Source organism: Elephas maximus, chromosome 18 (genome assembly GCF_024166365.1).
Source record: "Elephas maximus indicus isolate mEleMax1 chromosome 18, mEleMax1 primary haplotype, whole genome shotgun sequence".
NCBI lineage: Eukaryota > Metazoa > Chordata > Mammalia > Proboscidea > Elephantidae > Elephas > Elephas maximus.
The window spans coordinates 72,290,329-72,315,374 of record NC_064836.1 but is presented as its reverse complement, the minus strand read 5'-3'; the positions used below and the strand labels follow the sequence as shown (position 1 = coordinate 72,315,374).

At 38.5% G+C, this 25,046-nt stretch overlaps 1 protein-coding gene across 5 annotated transcripts in view; it reads left to right on the top strand.

Annotated features, from left to right (window-relative positions):
* The window catches only part of SENP7 (SUMO specific peptidase 7), a 175,075-nt gene that overhangs the window by 141,458 nt on the left and 8,571 nt on the right, over positions 1-25,046 (top strand). For all 5 annotated transcript variants that reach the window (XM_049858319.1, XM_049858317.1, XM_049858316.1 and 2 more), the window contains 3 exons: positions 14,231-14,353; positions 23,351-23,443; positions 24,084-24,208. In XM_049858319.1, the coding sequence (XP_049714276.1) occupies positions 14,231-14,353; positions 23,351-23,443; positions 24,084-24,208 (341 nt within the window). The remainder of the gene's footprint in view (positions 1-14,230; positions 14,354-23,350; positions 23,444-24,083; positions 24,209-25,046) is intronic.

The window sequence follows — 25,046 nt, the reverse complement described above, 5'->3', positions numbered from 1 at the left end:
GGCAGTAGTTTCAGGGATATATCCAGCCTGTATGGCACCAGAAAGTCTGGAGTCCATGGGAATTTGAATTTCTGTCCTGCATTTTACCCTCTTTGAGCAGGATTCCTCTACAGAATCTTTGATCAAAGTGTTCGGTAATGGTAGCCAGGTACTATCCAGTTCTTCTGGTCTCATGGCAACGGAGGCAGTTGTTCATGGAGACACTCACACATTCCATATCCTCTTATTTCTGACTCTCCTTTTTCCTCTGTTGCGCCAGGCAAGTAGAGACCAATTGTTGTGTCTTGGATGGCTGCTTGCAAGCTTTTAAGACCCCAGGCCCTATACAATGAATTAGGAGGTAGAACAGAAGCACTAAACATGTTATTAGGCCAATTAACTGGAATATCCCATATGACCCTAAACCTCCAAATGAGGGAACCAAATCCCATGAGGTGTTTGGTTATACATAAGCACCCTCAGCAGCTACCCTTTTTTTTATCATGGTTATAAATATATCTGTCACCCAATGTATGCCAATAAACTTGTTACAGGTGTGCAACTTATTGACAGCAGTTAGGATAATCAGCTGTGCAACTCTACCCTTAATCGATGTGATTTTTCCATCACTGTTAACCCCCTTTTTCTCACTCCTGCCCCTGGTAACCACTAATAAACTGGTCTCTGTGCATTTGCGTTTTCTTAATTTTCTTATATTTGTGAGGTCATACAATATTTGTCCTTTCTTGATTGACTTATTTCACTCAGTGTAATGTGTTCAAGCTCCGTTCATATTGTAGCATGTATCAAGACTTCATTTCTCCTTACTGGCTGAGCAGTATTCCACTATATGTATGTACCATCTTATTTTTTTATTCATCCATCTGTTGATGGGCTTTTATGTTGTTTCCACCTTCTGGCTATTGTGAATAGTGCTGCGATGAACATTGGTGTACAAGTATCTGCTTGAATCTCTGCTTTTAAGTCTTTTGGGTATATACCTAGGAATGAAATTGCTGGGTCATATGGTGGTTCTATTTTTAGTTTTTTAGGGAACAACCATGCAGTTTTCCATAGTGGCTGTACCATTTTACACTCCCATCAGCAGTGGATAAGGGTTCCAGTTTCCCCATATCCTTGCCAAGATTTATTATTATTATTTTAGTCATCCTAGTGGGAATGAAGTGGTATCTCATTGTAGTTTTGATTTACATCTCTCAGATGACTAATGATGGTACGCACCTTTTCACGTGTTTGGTGGCCATTTGAATATCCTTGTTGATGAAATGTCTGTTCAAGTCCTTTGCCCATTTGTGATTTTTTTCATTAGAGGCCACACCTTGTGAATTTCACCTTATCGGGTGCTGACTATTTTGTATTTCTATAAAAATTTTTGAGCTTTGTTCCGGGACATAGTTGAGTTGTTTAGAAAAAATTGGTGCTTTTGGGTCTTGCTTTCAAAATTTGTTAGGCGAAACCAATGAATTAATTCCCACTTCGGAAGAAAGACCCTTCCCAGTGCTCTATCAACAAAGAAGTTTTCTATTCTGGCTGGTAGAAGAGCACCGTACCTGGCCTGTGTGAACACGGTCTACCATTTCCTCTAATCTTTTGGATTGTTCTTTTCCCAGCCTTGAGTACTGCCCTCACATGTATGCAGTGATTAATGCTGTGCTAAAAGGCACTCTTTAGGTGTCTGGGGTTCTCTCTGTATACAGCTCTTTCTGCTCCAGTATTATGATCTGCCAACTCTGGCTGGTTTGGTCTCCCCAGACTCTGCTCAACATTGGTAGTCCGCTGGGCTCCACTCTGTCTGTGCTGCAGCCTGGAGACTCTCAAAGCTGGGGCAATAGTAAGGCTCACCTCGTTTGTTCCACTTCTCTCAGGGATCACTGTTCTTTTTTGTTTCATATATTGTCAGAAAAGCGAGAGGGTAAATCCTGTCCCAATTATTCTATCTTAGCTGGAAGTGGAAGTCTCCATTGATACCCTCCTATCCCTCACTACATGTTTTAGTTAGTTGCCAAGTGTTATGGATTGAATTACATCCCCCCAAAATTCGTGTTGTAAATCCTAACCTCTCTTCCTCTGATTATAATCCCATTTGGGAATGGGTCGTCTTTGTTACGTTAATCAGGCAGAATTAGTATAGGGTGTATCTTGAGTGAATCTCTTTTGATATATAAAAAGGATTAAACAAGCAAAGCAGAGATGGGGAATGATTGATGCAAAGCCACATGAAGATTGCCCAGGATCAGAAGCTCAAAAGAGACAAGGACCATCTTCTAGAGGTGACAGAAAGAGCAAGCCTTCCCCTAGAGCCGGCACCCTGAATCAGGACTTCTAGCTTTCTAAACTGTAAGAAAATAAAGTTGTTTGTTAAAGCCACCCCCTTGTCGTATTTCTTTTGTAGCAGCACTGGATAACTAAGACAGAATTTGGCACCAGAAGCGTGGGGTGCTGCTCTGTCAGATACCTAAAATCTGAAAGCAGTTTTGGAATTAAGTAATGGGTAGAAACTGAAAGAGTTTTAAGATGCCTAATTCCAAATAGCCTAGATTGCCTTGAAGAGACTGTTGGTAGAATTGTGGATTTCAAGGACAGCTCTGGTGAGGGCTGAGAAGGAAGTGAGCAGATCTATGGAGAAAGCCTCTGTCATCTTAGAGGATGTGTATGGCACCAGCAACAGGATGTTGCTTGAAACGTGGGCGTTAAACGTGCTTCTGGTGAGGCTTTAAAAGAAAACGATGAACATGTGACTGGACAGTGGAGGAAGGGTGAGGCTTTTTATGCAGTGGCAGAGAACTTGTCTGAATTATGTTCAGATGTTTGGTGGAAGGTAGGACTATTACATGATGAACTTGGATATCTGGCTGAAGAGACTTCTAGGCAAGATCTTAATGGGGCTGTGTGGTTTCTCCTTGCGAGAGGAAAAAGGTGGACTTAAAAATGAACTGTGAAAAATGGAAGGACGTGGGTCCTAGAATGTTCATCAAGGGTGTGGCTACACAGTCTTTTGTTAAGTCTTTGATGAATCTAACCAACTCCCACAGCAGAAAACCCATCAGCTTAGAGTATAGGGAATGAATGAAAAGAAAGAACGCTGTCTGTATCTTGGAATTCTACACGCAGAAAAAAGGCTAAAGGAGCTACATCTTTTGTCCTCTAAGGAAAGAACTATCCTTGGAGCAGCTCAGAGATCAGCAGAGCTATTGGAAGGAACCCAGGAAGCAGGGCCTTCTCAGTATCAAAGGGTGGGGCCACAACCTCCTAGGTTTCAAAGAGTCGGATCTTTGCCAGCTAGATTCTATAGTGTGGGGCTGCTGTTAAGTTGTGCCAGGGGGATGGGGCCGCCGCCGAAAGCTGAGAGGACAGGGCTGCCATGCCCAGTGGGCAGTAGAACAGAGTCTGCTGGGGCCAAGGGGCTGGGGTCGCCACTCAGATGGTCTAGGGGGCCACCTAAAGCTGCGGGAGCTGAATTGCCATCGCAGAGGGCATGGAAGGTGAGCTGAAGCCCAGGACCAAAGGGCCTCCACCCAGAATTCAGAATCCAGAGGGTGTGGCCAACACTTAAATCTGGAGGGCAGGGACATTGGCCAGATGGCCCAGAAGAGGAGATTATTTTCATGCCTTGAGAGTGGATGTAATTTGTTCTGCTGGGTTTGGGGGTTGTTTGGTGCCTGTTATCCCTTCTTTCCCTCATTTGTAATGAATGGAAATGTCTACCTTGTGCTTTTTCCAACATTGTACTTTGGAAACAGGTAACTTGTATTCTAGGTTTGACAGGTTCCCAGATGAAGAGGAATTTTGCCCCAGAATGGAATATGCCTGAAGTCTCACCCATATATGATTTAGATGATTCAGAAGATAAGATCTTGGACTTGAAGTCGATTTAAGACTTTTGAGATGATGTGATGAGGTTAAAAAATGTGTTTTGTATGTGGCAAGGACATGAATTTTTGGGGGCCAAAAGGTGGAATGTTAAGGATTGAATTATGTCCCCCCAAAAATATGTGTTGTAAATCCTAACCTCTATGCCTATGGTTATAATCCCATTTGGGAATGGTTATCTTTGTTATGTTAATGAGGAAGGATTAGTTTAGGGTATATCTTGAGTCAGTCACTTTGGAGATATAAAAGAAATTAAGCAAGCTAGCAAAATAGAGATGGGGGAAGATTGATGCTAAGCCATGTGAAGGTCGTCCAGGAACAGAAACTCAGAGTAGGCAAGGACCTTCCTCCAGAGCCAACAGAAAGAGAAAGCCTTCCCCTAGAGCCGGGACCCTGAATTTGTACTTCCGGCCTTCTAAACTGTGAGAAAATAAATTTCTGTTTGTTAAAGCCCACTCGCTTGTGGTATTCTGTTATAGCAGCACTACATAACTAAAAAAAAAAAAAAAATTTTTTTTTTTAGACACCAAATTTAGTGGATTTTGTTTCTCAGATTGCTTTAATCTCCTCCTACTACCATGATTATTTTTCCTTTACTCCTTACCTCACGTCAGTTGTTTTATGTTCTTAACTAGTCCCCTTGTATCTGCATCCCTTTTCCTAGTACATTACTACCATCATTCTTTTTTTTAAATTTTTATTGTGCTTTAAGTGAAAGTTTACAAATCAAGTCAGTCTTTCATACAAAACCTTATATACACCTTGCTGTATACTCCTAGTTGCCTTCCCCCTAATGAGACAGCACATTCCTTCTCTCCACCCTGTGTTTCCGTGTCCATTCAGCCAGCTTCTGTCCCCCTCGGCCTTGACATCTCTCCTCCAGTCAGGAGCTGCCCAGATGAAGCCCACTCCTCACCAGTATCATTTTCTATCTTGTAGTCCAGTCCAATCCCTGTCTGAGGAGTTGGCCTCGAGAATGGTTCCTGTCTTGGGCTAACAGACGTTCTGGGGACCATGACCTCCGGGGTCCCTCTGGTCTCAGTGAGACCATTAAGTCTGGTCTTTCTACTGGAATTTGGGATCTGCATCCCACTGCTCTCCTGCTTCTTCAGGGATTCTCTTTTGTGTTCCCTGTCATGGCAGTCATCAGTTATAGCCGAGCACCATCTAGTTCTTCTGGCCTCAGGCTGATGTAGTCTTTGATTTATGTGGCCCATTCTGAGTCTTGGGCTCATACTTGCCTTGCGTCTTTGGTGTTCTTCATTCTTTGTTCCAGGTGGGTTGAGACCAATTGATGCATCTTAGATGGCCGCTTGCTAGCATTTAAGACCCCAGACGCCACTCTTTGAAGTGGGATGCAGAATGTTTTCTTAATAGTTTTTATTATGCCAGTTGTCCTAGATGTCCCCTGAAACCGTGGCCCCCAAACTCGCGCCCCTGCTACTCTGGCCTTCAAAGGATTTGATTTATTCAGGGAACTGCCTTTGGTATAGTCCAGTTATGCTGACCTCTCCTGTACTGTCTGTTGTCCATCCCTTCACCTAAATGAGTTCTTCCCTACTATCTAATTAGCGACTCCCCTCTCCCTTCTTCTCCCCCTCCTCCCTCTTGTAACCATCAAAGAATATTTTTTTCTCTGTTTAAAGTATTTCTTGAGTTCATATAATAGTGGTCTCATACAATATTTGTCCTTTTGCAACTGACTAATTTCAGTCAGCATAATGCCTTCCAGGTTCCTCCATGTCATGAAATATTTCACAGATTCATCGTTGTTCTTTATTGATGCATAGTATTCCATTGTGTGAATATACCATAATTTATCCATTCCTCCATTGATGGGCACCTTGGTTGCTTCCATCTTTTTGCTATTGTGAACAGTGGCGCAGTGGACATGGATGTACATGTATCTGTTTGTGTAAAGGCTCTTATTTCTCTAGGATATATTCCAAGGAGTGGGATTACTGGATCGTATGGTAGTTCTATTTCTAGCTTTTTAAGGAAGCACCTAAACGATTTCCAAAGTGGTTGTACCATATTATGTTCCCACCAGCAGTGTCTAAGTGTTCCAGTCTTTCCACAACCTCTCCAACATTTATTATTCTGTGTTTTTTGGATTAATGCCAGCCTTGTTGGAGTGAGATGGAATCTCATTGTAGTTTTGATTTGCGTTTCTCTAATGGATAATGAACGTGAGCATTTCCTCATGTATCCGTTAACTACCTGAATGTCTTCTTCAGTAAAATGCCTGTTCATATCCTTTGCCCATGAGGTTATTTGTCTTTTTGTTGTTGAGTTTTTGCAGTAACATGTAGATTTTAGAGATCAGCTGCTGATCGGAGATGTCATAGCTAATAGCTTTTTCTAAGTCTGTAGGTAATCTTTTTACTCTTTTGGTGAAGTCTTTGGATGAGCTTAGGTGTTTGACTTTTAGGAGCTCCCAGTTATCTAATTTCTCTTTTGCCATTTTTGCAGTTCTAGTAATGTTTGTATACTGTTTATGCCATGTATTAGGGCTCCTAGCATTGATCCTATTTTTTCTTCCATGAACTTTATTGTTATAGATTTTATATTTAGGTTTTTGATCCATTTTGAGTTGGTTTTTGTGCATGGTGTGAGGTATGGGTCTTGTTTCATTTTTTTGCAGATGGCTATCTAGTTATGCCACCACCATTTGTTAAAAAGACTGCCTCTTCCCCATTTAACAGACTTTGGGCCTTTGTCAAATATCAGTTGCTCATATGTGGATGGATTTATGTCTGGATTCTTAATTCTATCCCATTGGTCTATGTATCTGTTGTTGTACCAGTACCACGCTGTTTTGACTACCGTGGCAGTATAATATGTTCTAAAGTCAGGTAGTATGAGGCCTTCCTCTTTGTTCTTCTTTTTCAGTAATTCTTACTTATCAAGGGTCTCTTTCTATTCCATATGAAGTTGGTGATTTGTTTCTCTATCTCATTAAAAAATATCACTGGTATTTGGATTTGGATTGCATTTTATCTGTAGATCCATGAAGAAGGTATGTTTTTCCGCTTATGAAGGTCTCTCTTGGTTTCTTGCAGTAGTGTCTTGTGGTTTTCTTTGTATAGGTATTTGTTCCTAAATACTTTATCTTCTTAGGGGCTATTGTAAATGGTATTGATTTGGTGATTTCCACTTTCTCTCTCTCTTTGTGGATGTAGAGGAATCTAACTGATTTGTGTATGTTATCTTGTATCCTGAACTTTGCTGAACTCTTAGTTTCAGTAATTTTCTTAAGGATTCTTTAGGTTTTTCTGTGTATAAGATCATGTCATCTGCAAACAGAGATACTTTTACTTCTTCTTTGCCAATCTGGATGCCCTTTATTTCTTTATCTAGCCTTATAGCTCTGGCTAGGACCTCCAGCACAATGTTAAATAAGAGTGGTGATAAAGGGCATCCTTGTCTGGTTCCTGTTCTCAGTGGGAATGGTTTCAGTCTCTTTCCATTTAGGATGGTGTTGGCGTTTGGCTTTGTATAAATGCCCTTTATGTTTAGGAATATTCCTTCTATTCGTATTTTTCTGACAGTTTTATTACAAATGGGTCTTGAACTTTGTCAAATGCCTTTTCTGCATCAGTTGATAAGATCATGTGATTCTTGTCTTTTGTTTTATTTATATGATGGCTTACATTGATTGTTTTTCTAATGTTGAACCATCCCTGCATACCTGGTATGAATCCCACTTGGTTGTGGTGAGTTCTATTGGCTAGAATTTTGTTGAGGATTTTTGTGTCTAAGTTCATGGGGGATATTGGCCTTTAGTTTTCTTTTTTTGTAGTGTCTTTACCTGGTTTTGGAATCAGGGTTATGCTGGCTTCATAGAATGAGTTTGGGAGTATTCCATTCCTTTCTATGCTCTGAAATACCTTTAGTAGTAGTCGTGTTAACTCTTCTCTGAAAGTTTGGTAGAATTTTCCAGTGAAGCCATCAGGGCCAGGGCTTTTTTTTGTTGGGAGTTTTTTGATTACTTTTTCAGTCTCTTCTTTTGTTATAGGTCTTTGTGTTAGTTTAGGTAAGTAGTGTCTTTCTAGAAATTTGTTCATTTGCTCTAGGTTTTCACATTTGTTAGAGTACTTTGTTATGATTCTTGTAATTTCATTTGGGTCTGTTGTGATATTGCCCATCTCATTTTTTATTCGAGTTATTGGCTTTGTCTCCTGTTTTTCTTTTGTCAGTCTGGCCAGTGGTTTATCGATTTTGTTAATCTTTTCAAAGAACCTACTTTTGGTCTTATTAACTCTTCCAGTTGTTTTTCTGTTTTCTATTTCATTTAATCCTGCTCTGATTTTTATTATTTGCTTTCTTCTGGTGCCTGAAGTTTTCTTTTGTTGCTCTCTATTTGTTCAAGTTGTAGGGATAATTCTTTGATTTTGGCCCTTTCTTCTTTTTGTATGTTTGCATTTATTGATATAAATTGACCTCTGAGCACTGCTTTTGCTGTGTCCCAAAGGTTCTGATAGGAAGTGTTTTTATTCTCATTGGATTCTAGAATTTCCTTATTCCATCCTTGATGTCTTCTATAACCCAGTCATTTTTGAGCAGAGTATTGTTCAGTTTCCAAGTGTTTGATTTCTTTCCCCTGCTTTTTCTGTTATTCTACTTTTATGGCCTTACCGTCAGAGAAGATGCTTTGTAATATTTTGATGTTTTGGGCTCTGTTAAGGCCTGCTTTATGACCTAATATGTGGTCTATTCTAGAGAATGTTCCATGTGCACTAGAAAAGAAAGTATACTTGGCTGCTGTTGGGTAGAGTGTTCTGTATATGTCTATGAGGTCAGGTTGGTTGATTGTGGCATTTAGATCTTCCGTGTCTTTATTGAGCCTTCTGGATGTTCAGTCCTTCACTGAAAGTGGTGTGTTGAAATCTCCTACTATTACTGTGGAGCTGTCTCTTGTTTTTCAATGCTGTTAGAGTTTGTTTTATGTATCTTGAAGCCCTGTCATTGGGTGTATAAATATTTAATATAGTAATATCCACCTGGTATATTATCTCTTTAATCATTATATAGTGTCCTTCCTTATCCTTTGTGGTAGATTTAAGTTTGAAGTCTCTTTTGTCATAAATGAGTATAGCTACTCCTGCTGTTTTTTGATTGTTGTTTGCTTGATATATTTTTTCCATCCTTTGAATTTTAGTCTGTGTCTTTAAGTCTAAGGTGTGTCTATTGTAGGTAGCATATAGCCGGATCGTATTTTTTTAGTCCATTCAGCAACTCTCTGTCTCTTTATCGGTGCATTTAGTCCATTTACATTCAACGTGATTATAAATAGGTATGAGTTTAGTGCTGTCAGTTTGATGCCTTTTTGTGTGTTGTTGACAGTTTCATTTTTCCACTTACTTTTTTGTGCTGAGAAGTTTTTCTTTGTAAATTGTATGTTGCTCTCTTTCATTGTGGTTTAATTTGTTTTTGCTGCATCTTTATGTTTATCTTGTTTTTTATTTTGAAGTGTAGGATTGTTAGCCTTCTTTTTGGTTACCTTGATATTTACCCCTTTTTTTCTAAGTTTTATCTCCCTATATTGCCTTGATTTCCTCTCCATGTGGAAGATCTATGCCTGCTTTATTTAGTGCCTCTTTATTGATTTAATGGCATCTTTTATGTAATGACATCCCTGACTTCCTGTTTTGAGCTTTTTTTTTTTAAATCTTGATAAATTTTTGTCATTTCCCTATTTGACTTGATATCTAGTTGCTCTGTTCTATGTTTTAGTGTTGGTTTGATATCTGATGTTGTTGATTTCCTATCCAGAGAATTCCCTTTAGTGTTTCTTGTGGTTTTCGTAAATCCTCTAAGCTTTTGTTTATCCGTAAACATCTTATTTTGCCTTCATATTTGAGAAACAATTTTCCTGGATATATGGTTCTTGGCTGGGAGGTTTTCTCCTTCAATGCTTTGTATATGTCATCCCATTGCCTTCTTGTCTGAATGGTTTCTGCCGAGTAGTCTGAATTTAATCTTTCTGATTCTCCTTTGTAGGTGACTTTTCGCTTATCCCTGGCTGTTGTTAAAATTTTCTGTTTATCTTTGGTTTTGGCAAGTTTGATGATAATATGTCTTGATGACTTTCTTTCGGTATCTACATTGTATGCGGTTCAATGAGTGTCTTGGGTAGATGTCCTTTCATCTTTCATGATATCAGGGAAGTTTTCTGCCAACAAATCTTCAACAATTCTCTCTGTATTTTCTGTTATCGCTCCCTATTGTGGTATTCTAATCCCTTGAAGGTTATTCTTCTTGATAGAGTCCCACACGATTCTTAGATTTTTTTTCATTTTTAAAAAGTTCTTTTATCAGATTTTTCATTGTATTGTTGCCAAGTGTTTTATCTTCAGTCACACTAATTCTGCTTTCCAGTTCCTCAGTTCTGCTCCTCTGACTTTCTATTGAGTAGTCTATTTCTGTAATTTTATTGTTAATCTGAATTTCTGATTGCTGTCTCTGTATGGATTTGTGCAGTTTATTAAATTTTTCATTATATTCCTGAATAATCTTTTTAATTAACTGCTTTATCTGTGCGTCCCTTGGCTTTTTCTGTGTGTTGCCTGATCTCATTTCTGATTTCTTGAAGACTTCTGTATGTTAGTCTTTTGTATTCTGCATCTGGTAATTCCAGGAATACATCTTCATCCGGGATGGTCCTTGATTCTCTGTTTTGGGAGTTTGTTGAAGCAATCATGGTTTGCTTCTTTATGTGATTTGATATCGACTGTTGTCTCTGAGCTATCTATAAGTTATTGTAATAATGTATTTTATATTTGCTCACTGTGTCCTAGTTTCTTGCTTTGTTTTGTTTCAATATAGCCAAATAGGCTACTAGAGTGAGCTCCCTTGGTTATTGGAGCCTTTGAAGCACTAATATCCTGTTACCAGATGGCTAGAGCTGTTGCCAGGTATATGAGCCTAGCAGTCCATTCACTATTCTTGAATAGATTCAGCTCAGGTGTTGTGATAGTTGGTCACCTAGTGTGTGGTGTAGGCTCTCACCTACTATCTTAGAGGAGCAGTGGTGATGGGTGTATGCACTGGTTTCTGGTGGTGGCAGGGGTTCACACTCAGGATGGCAGGGGGGTGGCAGCCTTCCCCCAAGTGTCTGTGAGGAAGGAGCTTCTCTGTTCTTTAGAGCGCTCTGGTACATAGGCTCTGCAGCTGTACCTTAGGCGCCCAATGCTTACATGTGTAAGGACTGGTAGGCACCACCATCCTTTCACGAGTGACTAGGTGGCATGGATGGATCCTCTAGTCCTCAGGCCCCTGCCGTGGGTAGGTGAAGGCCTTGTTCAATAGGCAGAGCAGTATCAGACCTCCAAAACCTGCCTCTCCACTGCACAGCTGAAACAATTAGACCTCTAACACAGTTGCCATTGCAATGTTATAGCCACCTGGATCCATGTAAGGATGAGAGACAAAGTCTGTGGATCACTTATGCATGGGCTGGAGCTGTTTCTGCTCTGTGCTTCCAGATTAGGGGAACGTGCAGAGTATTTTTCCCCCCGTTTGTTAATTTGTTCCTTCTCCTGGGCCTGGAGAATGTCTCAGGAAGTGCAGCAGATTCTATCTCAGGCCCAGGAAAATCAACTGTTAATGAAGCCAGCTGGGGCAGAGGGGAGAGGTATCAGATAGGTCTTTGTTGTAAGAGGGCTCAGTGGAAGCTTCTGGCTAGTTTGCCATCTTGGCCCCATCTACCTTCATTCTACTTAAACTGCTTTATGAATGAAGTTCCCATTAGTAACTTTTAGCAATTTTTGTTACCTGTCAGAATGAATTCAAACACTGTTCAGCATTTGAGGGTCTTGATAATATGACACTAATTTATCTTGTCAGACATCTTCTACTTAGAATCCTATGGATATCACACAGTCCTGCGAAATTGAATTTTACTAAGCAGTTTAAAAACAGATTCCATCCTTATTCACGCTACTCCTTTAATGCCTTGTTTCTCTCAAATGATGCCTTCATGAAAGCTTTCTTGTTCTTCTAAACAGGTATAATCTCCAGTAATATTTTGTTTGTATCAGTTTTATGGTACTTACAGGCTTTTATGCTATTTTATCTTATTTTAAGGTTATTTGGGGGTATTATGATCACTCTCCTTCTAAAGGCTGAGCATCTCTCTTAGGCTGGGTTCTCCAGAGAAGCAGAGCTAGTGAAGTGTGTATACACACACACACACACACACACACACACACAGAGACGCCAATAAAAAACCAAACCCGTTCCTGTAGAATCAAGTCCAACTCATAGCGACCTTATAGGATAAAGTAGACATGCCCCATAGGGCTTCCAACTGATGGATTCGAACTACCAAGCTTTTGATTAGCAGCCGAGCTCTTACCCTACTGCACCACCCAGCTCTTAACCCAGGACTCCATACGTATGTATGTGTGTATATGTATGTATACACACACACGCGCACACACGTAGAGAGAGAAAGAGAGTGAGGAACGGGGGGGAGAGATTTATTTCAAGGAAATGGCTCACGCAGTGGTGGAGGCTGGCAAGTCCCAAAGTCCTTGGATCAGATGTTGGCTGGAGGCTTCTCCTGACTCACATGGATGCAGGGGCTGACTAACCCAGAATTGGCAGGTCAGACAGCAGGTTACTGGCTCACAGGGCTGTGGAAGATGGTGAATCCCCAAGGCTGCAGGTCAGATGACAAGCTATTGGCTCAAGTCCCAAGAACTAGAGGTCAGATGATAATGAGCCAGAAACAGGATCCAGAGCAAGCAAGTAAGCTTTGCCAGAATGTCCATATGTTTGTTGGGTGCAGGCCACATCCCCAGGAAAACCCCCCTTAAAACTGATTGGCTGATCACATCATGCAAATGGTTGACTTATACTACAAAATGGAGAATAATTTTGTCAGATTACAAAATGGAGGATAATTACATAATACTGAGAATCATGGCCTAGCCAAGTTGACACATCACATTAACTGTTAAGGTATCTTTATATGTTAAATATTTTTAAATTTTTTTATTGTGGTAAATATGTACGTAACAAAACATTTGCAAAGGAGGGTGAAAATGGTTGCACAACTTGAAGAATGTAACCAGTATCACTGAATTGTGCACGTAGATACGGTTGGTTTATGTTCTGATGTGTATATTCTCTATAACAACATCAAAATAAAATTTAAAAATACTTATTTTCAGTGTTTTTTACATATACAGTTTAGTGATACTGGATTCTTCATATTGCCCAGCTGTCACCATTATTCATTTCCAGATTTTTTCCATCGCCCTTAGCTGTGTCTCCTAAGTCATTGATTTTGCTTTCCTCTCCCTGTCTTAATTATTTTTGTATCCCTATAATCATGCCAAATTTTTTTTTGTGAGATGAACTGAATCATCTTAGATGTTAATTTTGGTATGCTTTATTAGAATTAGCTAATAAAATTTTATTTCTCATTCAGTTTTAATTGTATTTTCCTATACTTTTTTTTCACTGAACTGCCTGTACCTTGTTGGCTTCTCTTAGGAAGAGATTGTAACTCCATTTCGAAAATGACTTTCTATTTATTTTTTAAATTGATGAATAACTTGCAAGTAGTAAAGTGCATAAATCTGAACCGTCTGGCAGTGTTTACATGTGTATATGTTTACGTGTGTATACATCCGTGTAATCACCATTCAGATCAAGATGGGGCACATTTTGAGAACCCCAGAAGAGTTCCACGTTTCTCCTTTCCAGATGGTACACCTCCATAACCACACGTAAAACATTTCAACCTATGTTTTTTTTTAAGAAAATTTTTTTTATTAATTACATTTTGAACCTGCATAAATTATTAAGAACAGCTGAGTTCTCTAATTATGAAGTATTTAATCACTAAATGATTGAATTACAAGCTTATGTTGTTTTAGTATAGGAATGGCCTAAGGATCTAGAGATTAAAAATTTTCTGGATTTATGTAGAGTGTCATGGTTGGCAGTTTTACGTTTGATTGTGTCATTATCTGATTAATGGTCCATCTTACCCTCACCCCTTTGGACTCTAAGCTTTATGGGGATACGTACTCCACCGATTTTTTTTTTCTTTTCTTTTCTTACTATGTCCCTAGTTTGAACATGGTGCATAGCACATTTTAGGAATTTGATCAGTATTTTAAAATGAATTAGTAAGTGGACAATTTCTGCTTTAATCTTGTTGGAAAGTGGAATAATTAAAGAATAAACTGAAACCTGAAATCAGAGCAAACTGTAAAAACTGCAACATTGCTTTGAATCTAATTGCATATAAAAATAAGATTTTCAGAACACATAAAGTAATTGGGGTATGACTAGGTAAAATCTTATGAAAATAATTGACTTTTGTGGGGTTTCTACTTCACAGGTATCTTATATTGGAGAAGGCATCTGATGAACTTGTTGAACGAAGTCATATTTTCAGTAGCTTTTTCTATAAGTGCTTAACAAGGAAGGAAAATAATTTAACAGAAGATAATCCAAATCTCTCGTAAGTCAACCTTCTAATGTACTTAAGTTTTAAGAAGAAAACGTACTATTTTGATGCTACATAGTATTTTCTAGAGTAAGCAGTATTACCACTTGTGTAGTCCTAGGCCTGTTTGCTCTCCGAGCTGCTTTTCCACTTCCACTGTTCTGCTCCCTGTCACAGGGAGGCTGACTCTTGAAGGCTATATTTCCAGATTCCCGTGGGGGATACTTGGAGCCTGGAGGACAGGATAGGTTATTTCTTCCTTACCCTCTTTGTCTTGGGTAGTGACTTCCCGGCAGTGGCCGCATTTCCTCTAAAGGTCCATCTCTCACCGTACAGGCCTACTCGGGCTCCAGGTTTTACCTGCAGATATTGCTTCTTCCCTTTGCCCTCCTGGCTAGGGATAATAGTGGTTTTTCTACTATTGCTAACCTCTGGTTGCCTCCCTGTCCCTTATTTTGACTTTGCCCCATTTCTGTCTCCTCTGTGGCCTCTTCCCTGCCTTAAGTTCTATCTGTTATAAATACATAGCGTTAATTTTAGTTTTCCTGTTTGAACCCTTACCAACATACTGTTGTTTAATTAAACTCATTGCCATTGAGTCGATTCTGACTCATAGTGACTCTGTAGGACAGAGTAGAACTGCCCCATAGGATTTCCAAGGAGTGGCTGGCGGATTCGAACTGCCGACCTTTTGGTTAGCAACTGATCTCTTAACCACTGCGGCCCAGGGCGCCATTATTTAATTAAACTGATGTAATATTATAAACGGGGCCCTGGTGGCACAGTGGTAAAGAGGTGGTTGCTAACCAAAAGGGTCAGCAGTTCGAACCCACCAGCCACTCCTTGGAAACCCTACGGGCAGTTCTACTCTGTCCTGTAGAGTAGCAATGACTCGGAATTGACTTGACAGCAAATTGCTAGGCCGTAAAGCAGGGGCATCGGTGGTTCACTGGTAGAATTCTCATCTTCCATGTGAGAGACCTGGGTGTGATTTCTAGCCGATGCACCTCGCGCACAGGCTCCACCCATCTGTCAGTGGAGGCTGGCGTGTTGGTATGATGCTGAACGGGTTTTAGCAGAGCTTCCAGGCTAAGTCTGACTAGGAAGAAAAACCTCGCAATTTTTTTGGTTTTAGCAGAGTTTCTACCCAAGTATTTTTTAATTAATGTTAAAACCTATAGAGCAGTGGATTGTAAGGGTGAAAGTGGGGAAGGAGTTAATGTTGTAACTTGTTGTTAACAAACAAACAAACACCAGACCAGCTGCTGTGAAGTCAGGCCCCTAACCCATGGCAACCCCATGCACAACAGAATGAAGTGCTGCTCAAGCCTGCACCATCCCCATGAGTGGACTGTTAGGATCCATTGGGTTTTCATTGGCTCATTTTTGGGAGTAGATTGCGAAGTTTTTCTTCCTAGTCAGACTTAGCCTGGAAGCTCTGCTAAAACCTGTTCAGCATCATACCAACACACCAGCCTCCACTGACAGATGGGTGGTGGCTGTGCACGAGGTGCATCGGTTAGAAATCACACCCAGGTCTCTCACATAATTCTACCAGTGAACCACCGATGTCCCTGCTGTTACAGCTTAGGTAATAGTGACTCTGAGAGTTGAGCATTTCACACCTTCCATCCCTCCAACAATTTGTGTGATAATTTATATGGATAAACCCATGATAAAATTAAAAGTATTTACTTAGAAATAAATATAAACATTTGTCTACCACTTTACAATTTACAAGGTACATTTACATTCTTTATTTAATTTTTTCCCCCTCATGACAGTGCTGTTATATATGTAGAATATATATATTACAACCTAGTTTTTCAGATGAGGAAGTAAGCTAATAAAGATTATTTAACTTGACTAAGGACAAACAGTGAATGTCAGAACTGGTTGGTTCTTAAAACCATTTCTTTTAACCTCTAGTCCAAGATATTTTCATTGTACTAGACTGCCATAAGTTTAAAAAAAAAAAAGAAAAAGGCTGTCAGAGTTTGTTTTATCCCTTTAAAGAACAAGAATACTAAACAAATGAAAAGATGATTAAATGGATAAACAGACTGAATTCATTGTATTGTGGGAGAAGGGTGGTTGGAATAGGGACGGTATTAGCATTTATTTGTGACTACTCAGAGCCAAATCGATGAACACAAAGTTACTTGATCTTATATAACCTTGTGAGATAAATGCCATTATCTTTATTAATAAAGCCTAAATTAGTTAAACAAGTTATCCAAAGTTGGATATAGCTTATCAGTTTCAAAGTTCGTGTTCTTTCTATTGTTTGTAGTGTTTTAGGTATATAATTTATAATCTGAACTGGAATACTTTTGAGAATAAAAGGAGTCTCTGTTAACAATATAGTGAGCAATGTTGTGCTGAGGGACAAGGCCTGCCAGGATCAATTAAGGAGAAAAATCACAATTTGAAAACCTCCTGAAAATCAGGGTTAATGAAACAGGAAATATGGATGGGGAGGATTTATTAAATAAATTTGAGATTTAGCATTTCTGATGCTTTTCTGTTCTGTTTTATATATGTAGAAATTGATGGTTAGTACCATGCATTTAATCTCATGTTTTAAAGTTACTTGTCAACGTTGAGATCATCAGTTTGGAAACCCACCTAGAAACTAAGGAAATGAAAGTGGATCCTGCTGTTATTATGTTTTAAAAAAACTGCACATGTTCCTTATCCTATATAAAGTAATATAAAAGTTACACGAGTGTCATACACTAGAGTGAGGTACTGGTAGGCAGCACACACTCTTGTCTGTTGTGTGCGTGCTCTGCGTGTGTGTGTGTGTATCAGACCAAACATTAGTATTCACACAAAGAATTCCTACAAATCAGTAATTAGATAACCTAAAAGCAAAATGGGTGAGGAATACAAACCTTAATGGTCAATAAACTTCCTATGAAAGGCTGCTAGTGTTAGGGAATCATAGCCTAAGTGCTAGGGGACAGTGGTAGTTCAGTGGTAGTATTCTTTTCTTGCAGATGGGAGATCCCTGTTTGATTCCCGGTCTGCACCTCATGTGTAGTCACCCTCCTGTCAGTGGAGGCTTGCAAGTTGCTGTGATGCTGAAAAGGCTTCAGTGGAACTTCCATACTAAGAGTAGAAAGAAAGGCATGGAGATCTACTTCTGAAAATCAGCAAAAACCCGATGGATCACAATGATCCAATCTCCAGTGATCACGGGGATTGTGCAGACTGGACAGTGTTCTGTTCCATCATACATGGGGTTGTCGTGAGTCCAGGCGCTACTTGATAGCAGTGAGCAACAATGACAAGACTAAATGATAAGCTCATTACCATGGTTTACAAGACCCTGCAAAATCCGGCTTCTGTCCATTTTCCCAAACTCATCACAGCACTCTTGGCCCTCACTTCACCATGCTTCACCTTAACCTACCTCCTTCAGTTTCCAAATATGCTAAGCTCTTCCCTATTTTCTGCCTGAAATGTTCTTTTTCTGCCATTTTATTTACCTTGCAATATGATCTCTACTCATTTATTTATTTTTTTTGCTTGCTAAGTTTTTGTTTTTCATCTTGAAGTGTAGGGACTTTATTTATCTTATTTTCTACCTTGTGCCCAGTGCTTTGCACAGCGCTTGGAACATACTAGGTAGAACGAAAGATAATAAATAATGTACATTATTGAATACTGCGTAAACTGTTAGTCATTTAATTGAGGATTTTGTATGTAGTTAGAAACTGAGAATACGAGATCATATTGTGGTCTTCATATTCTTCGCTGCTCTTCCCACCCTGCCCTATGTTTAATATGCTCCTAATCAAATAATGTTAGCATAATCAGGAACTGTACCAGATAACAACGTAAGTAAACCAAGTGTGTATCCTTAAGATCTTCAAATGGAAAACAAGTTAACAGACTATACACTAGTTGAAGATAATAGCTTATAATCATTGTAATGTTTGAATCATTCTGAAATGAGCAGATTTGTTAAGCATTTTTTTTATTTTATGTAATTTATCTTCCACAAAATGCTTAATTTCCTCCCTATCTTTTAGCTCACTTTGGGTCCTATTTTACTTCTCATCTCTACCCCATGTCTGTTTGGTTAAATGTTGTTCAGGGGAACAGGGACAGGGCAAAAATATCTCTTTCCTATATTACTTTTAATATAAATCTGTAAGAATGTAAGAGTTTGTTTTATTCCTTGCATGAAAACAGCTCCTTCCAAGAGTCTGAGCCAGAAGTACGTGACTTTATCCCACTCTTAAATGCTATCTCCCTTTTAACCCTTTTCTTCTTTTTTAAATTTTATTGTGTTTTAGGTCAAAGTTTATAGCACAAATTAGTTTTTCATTCAAAAATTTATATACACATTGTTTTGTAACATTGGTTGCAATCTCCACAGTGTGTCAGGGGGTCCACCTTGGATTCTCCGTGTCCATTCGCCCAGTTTTCCTGTCCCTTCCTACCGTCTCATCTTTACTTTTGGGCAGGTGTTGCCCATTTGTTCACTTATACTTGATTGAGCTAAGAAGTGCATTCTTCACATCTGTTATTGTTTGTTTTATAGGCCTGTCTAATTTTTGGCTGAAAGGTAGATTTTGGGAGTGGCATCAATTCTGAGTTAGCAGGGTGTCTGAGGGCCATAGTCTCAGGGGTTCCTCCAGTCTCTGTCAGACCAGTAAGTCTGGTCTTTTTTTTTGTGAATTTGAATTTTCACCCACTCTGTCTGGGACCCTGTATTGTGATCCCTGTCAGAGTGGTTGGTGGTGGTAACTGGGCACCATCTAGTTGTGCTGGACTTGGTCTGGTGGAGGCTTTGGTTTGTGTGGTCCATTAGTCTTTGGAGTAATATTTTTCTTGTTCTTGGTTTTCTTCATTCTCTTTGCTCTGAACATGGTGGGACCAATAGATGTATCTTTAGTTGGCCACTTGCAAACTTCTAAGACCCCAGATGCTACTCACCAAAGTAGGATGTAGAACATTTTCATTATGAGTTATGTTATGCTAATTGACCTAGATGTCCCTTGAGACCATGGTCCCCAGCCCTCAGCCCCAGCACCTTGTCCCTTAAGATGTTTTGATGTGTCTAGGAAGCTTCCGTAACTTTGCCTTGGTTGAGTTTTACTGACTTCCCCTATATTGTGTGTTGTCTTTCCATTAGCCAAAGTTAACTTGTCTACTCTCTAGTTAGTGATTTCTCCTCCCCACCTTCTCCTCCCTCATAACCATTAGAGTTTTTTTTTTTCTGTATGTAAACCTTTTCTTAGGTTTTAATAATAGTAGTCTCATGCAGTGTTTGTCCTTCTGTGATTGACTTATTTCAGTCAGCATACTGTCCAGATTCATCCATGCGGTGAGGTTGTTACACGGATTCATCATTGTTCTTTATTGTTGTGTTGTATTCCATTGTGCGTATGTACCATAATTTGTTTCTCCATTTGTCGATGCGTACTTAGGTTGTTTACATCTTTTTGCTGTTGTGTGTGATGCTGCAGTGAACATGGCTGTGATATGTCTATTTGTGTGACAGCTTTTACTTCTCTAGGATAAATTCCTCTAAGTGGATTGCTGGATCGTATGGCATTTCTTCATCTAGCTTTTTAAGGAGGCACCGTATCATTTTCCATAGTGGTTGTACCATTTTACATTCATAGCAGCAGTGCATAAGAGCTCCATTCTCCCTGAAACCTCTCCCATATTTGTCATTTTCTGTTTTTTTTTTTTTTTTGATTATGCCATTAATGTCAGGTTAAGATGGTATCTCATTTTAGTTTTGATTTGCATTTCTCTTAACGGCTGAAGATTGCGAGCGTTTCCTCATGTGTCTGTTAGCTACCTGTCTTCTTTGGTGAAATATGTGTTCATATCCTTTGACCATTTTTTAATTGGATTATTTGTCTTTTTGTTGTGGAGGTGTTGAGGGTAGTCTATAGATTTTAAAGATTAGACACCTACTGGATATGTCGTAGCCAAAATTTTTTTATCTGCCTGTAGGTTACTTTTTTGGTGAAGCCTTTTGATGAGCCATGGGTGTTTAGTTTTTAGAAGCTCCCTGTTATCTAGCTTATCTTCTGATGTTTGTGCATTGTAAGTTCTGGTTTGTATTGTATTTATGCAGTGTATTAGGGATGCTAGTGTTGCCCCATTTTTTCTTCCATAATCTTTATCTTTTTAGATTTTGTATTTAGGTCTTTGATCCATTTGGAGCATTTGGAGTTAGTTTTTATGTATCATGTAAGGTATGGGTCCAGTTTCATTTTTTACAGAAGGACGTCTAGTTTTGCCAACGCCATTTGCTTAAGAGACTGTCTTTTCCCTATTTAATGGATTTTGTTCCTTTGTTGGAAATCAGCTGACTCTAAGTGGATGGATTTACATCTGAGTACTTGATTTTGTTCCAGGGGCGTATGTGTCTGTCATTGTACCAGTACCAGCCTGTTTTGACTACTGTGGCTGGATAGTAGTAGGTTCTTAGATTAGGTGGTGTAAGGCCTCTGGCCTTTGTTCTTTTTCTTCAGTAATGCTGTGCTTATCTGGGGCCTGTTTCCTTTCTGTATAAAGTTGGTGATTAGTTTTTCCATCTTGTTAAAGAGTGCTGTTGTTATTTGGATATCGATTGCATTATATCTGTGGATCACTTTGGGTAGAATTGACATTTTTACAAAACTGAGTCTTCCTATGCATGAGCATGGTTATGTTTTTCCATTTATGTAGGCCTCTTTTGGTTTACTGCAGTAGTGTCTTGTAGTTTTCTTTGTATAGGTTTTTACGTCCCTGGTTGGATTTATTCCTAAGTATTTTTGACTTTTAAGGTATATTGTAAATGACATTGTTTTCCTGATTTCCTTTTTGAAGTTCTCTTTGTTAGTGTATAGGAATCCAACTGATTTTTGTATGTTGATTTTGTATTCTGCTACTCTGTTGAATCTCTGTTGTAGTTCCAGTAGTTTCCTTGTGGAGAGTCTTTGGTGTTCTTTATGTATAGGATCTGCGAATAGGGATAATTTTCATCTTCCTTTCCAATGGGTATGTCCTGTATTTCTTTTTCTTGCCTTATTCCTCTAACTAGGGCTTCCAATACAATGTTAAATAGAAGTGGCGATAAAGGACAACGTGCTTGTCTTGTTCCCCATTCTCAGGGGAAATGCTTTCAATCTCACTGCATTGACAGCGATGTTGGCTCTTGGTTTTGTATAGATTCTTTATTATGTTGAGGAATTTCTCTTCTATTCCTATTTTATTGAAAGCTTTTATCAGGAATGGGTGTTGGACTTTATCAGATGCCGTTTCTGCATCGTTGAGATGATCATGTGATTCTTTTGTTTCATTTATGTAGTAAATTATGTCGATTGATAGTCTGATTTCGAACCATCCTTGCATACCTGGTATGCGTCTCACTTGGTTGTGGTGTATACCTCATTTTTTTTAGTATATATTGCTGAATTATATTGGCTAGAATTTTGTTAAGAATTTTTGCACCCATGTTCATGAGAGATAATGTTTTGTAATTTTCTTTTTCTTCTTTGGTTTCTTTGCCTCGTTTTGGTATCAGGGTTATGCCTGCATCATAGAATTAATTTGGAAGTGTCCCTTTTCTGTGTTCTGAAATAGTTTGAAGAATACTGGTGTGCACTCGCCTCTGAATGTTTGGTAGCATTCTCCAATGAAGCCATCTGGGCCTGGACTTTTTTTTTTTTAATGAGTTTTTTAAATTGCCTTTTTCAATTTCTTGTTATGGGTCTGTTCAGATTTACTACCTCAGTTTGTGTTAGTTCGAGTAGGGAGTGTGTTTCTAGAAACTTCTCCATTTCTTCTACGTTTTCAAATTTGTTGGAGTATAGTTTTTTATAATGTTCTGTTACGATTCTTTTTATTTCAGTTGGGTCTGTTGTAATGTCCCCAGTTTCGTTTCTTATTTGGGTTATTTCCTTCCTCCTGTTTTTCTTTTTGTCAGTTTGGCTAGTGGTTTGTCGATTTTGTTGATCCTTTCAGAGAACCCACTTTTGGTTTTCCATCTGTTTAGGTTGCCATGTTGGCTCCGCCTCCTCTTTAAAACCTTTTTTCATGCCCAGACTTGATTTGATGTCTTCCTTCTTTAACTTCCCTAATAATGTGAAGAAAATCAACTAGTATTCTTGTGCATGCATGCCAGTTCTTTTCTAGATGCTTGTTCTAGATGGTTTTACATGATTCCTTTATATCTTTTCTAACACTTACATTATAGTTATTGGTTGTAGTTTTTCTGTCCTCATTTGATTATAAATTTAGGGCAATGTGGGTAATTTTTTATTTGTGCTTATGGACCTAGTAAATATTTGTTGGAAAAGTAAAAAGAAACATGGATGAATGGTGGGTGTTCTTAACCTCATTGCCTGGTAGTTTCCTTATTTATGAAATGAAGGAGATGAATTTCATCTTTAAAAACCTAGGGATATATGCCTCATACTCCTTCCTCCATTAAATTTTAACAAAGAATATTTGCACTGTTCTATCAAGGTTTAATGATAATGTATTGTACTATTCCCAGATTAAGCTAAGCATAATAAATAGGTACATTTGTGTCTGTACTCTTAGTTACTGAGTCACTTATGGTATCCACAAAGCCTTTTATGTATTGTTGCCTTTTTTTATCCTTCTAACGTTGTTTATAAATAGTGCTCAGATTTAAGAACAACCAGGAGTTAATAAAATGTTTTTCTAGTGTGTTAAATATTATATGGAAACCCTGGTGGCATAGTGGTTAAGAGCTACAGCTGCTAACCAAAAGGCCAGCAGTTCAGATCCACCAGGCGCTCCTTGGAAACCCTGGGGGGCAGTTCTGTTCTGTCCTTTAGGGTTGCTGTGTGTCAGAATCGACTTGACAGCAGTGGTTTTGGTTTTTTTGGTTTTTAAATATCATATATCTTGAAGATGATGATTAAATAAACCAAATCTTGCATTTTTCAGTATATAAAAATGACTGTCTAGTATCTTATTTTACATTTTTAATTTTTTATATATCACATCTATCTTTCATATTCTCAGAATGGCACAGAGAAGACATAAAAGAGTAAGAACATGGACTCGTCATATAAACATTTTTAATAAAGATTACATCTTTGTGCCTGTAAATGAGTCGTGAGTATTTCATATTATTTGAAAATAATATTGGAGGGAGTCCAAAATGTTTTGTTGGGTTTCTTGATTAATTATTAATAAAAAGTATGGGTACATAAATTCTGGGTATACTCCCCCCCCCTTTTTTTTTTACTTTGTAAAAAGTAGCTAAAACAGTACGTTGCATATGTTGGATTTGATTTGACAGTGGTTATTTTGTGAATATAGTGAAAAAAGAAAATGACAAATGACCAAAAGACTATGATGTTTGAGACAGCGACATTTTTTATCTTTTGGTTCTCAAGAGAAGATATGCTAAATAAAATGTCAACAGATTGTAAGGTGATTTTTCAGGGGTGTTTAAGAGAACAAACTCGGTCAGTGTTAGTACAAAAAATGGTGATGCCGATGAGCTCTTAGGTCTACTTGTTAAAGCAGATCCTGAGAAAGTTTGAATTTGCCCTAAGTGGCCTTACTTAGGCCCTGGTAGCTTTGGCTGTTCATTTGGAATTACTGCCTTCTAGTACATCAGATATCATTGTAGACTGCTTTTCAAAAGTGACGTGAAGTTAAGTCGTACTCACTTTCTCAGATGCAGCTGTAGAGCGTATTCTGCGTTATTTAGATTTTGTATGTTAAGATTGTATTTCTTTTCCAACAGGTCTCACTGGTATCTGGCAGTCATTTGTTTTCCATGGCTAGAAGAAGCTGTGTATGAAGATACTTCACAGCCTGTACCCCAGCAGTCCCAGGCTCAGCAGTCCCAACAGTACAACAAAACAACAGGTGACATGCTCAACGTCGAATGATGTTTTCCGTAATTACGACAACAGTATGATGGTTACTTGGACTGGTAGGAAGTTAAAAGGTAGCATAGTAGCTATTTATGGTCATCAGACTTACTAGAAAGAAGAATAAGAAGTCTGAAATTCCATGATACATGCTCAGCTGCATGTATAGAAAAAATGTAATTCTTAAGTTATACCGTTAGGTCAAGTTTTATCATAGCACTTTTTATAGAGTAGCCTTGCTAACAGGACTAAGGCTTTATGCCATAGATTTTTAGGCACAGCTTGAAAATTTCCCTTTTTTAAATATAAGTTATCATATTTCTAATAGATAATACTAATTCTGCTGGGTAATATAGGGTCTCTTATAATTCTCTAATTCTTCCATGATTTTTTAAATGTTTCAACCCAAAATCTTAAATAGGCCTAACTTCTTTGTAAAAAGTACCAAAATTATATGTGTGTTTTATAGCCCAAGTTCAAACAGAATTAATGATAGTAATATCATTACCATAATACTGGCTAACACCTAGGGAGGAAGAAAAAGAAAAACTGATAAAGTAACAGATTATTTTCTGATTAGTCCTCCTGAGCTTTAAAAGTGTACTTACACAAAACTCTATTATCATGGAGTAGAAGAGCCATTACTAGGCAAATTAACTATTCTCCACATTAAAGCAGCAGCTGTTCTTTTTTTTTTTTTTTTTTGAGAAAGTATACACAGCCAAAGACAGCATTTCAACAATTCTACGTGTAAAATTCAGTGACAGTGGTTATGTACTTCAAGTTGTGTTACCATTCTTGCTGTTCTTTTCCACACTATTCCAACAACATTA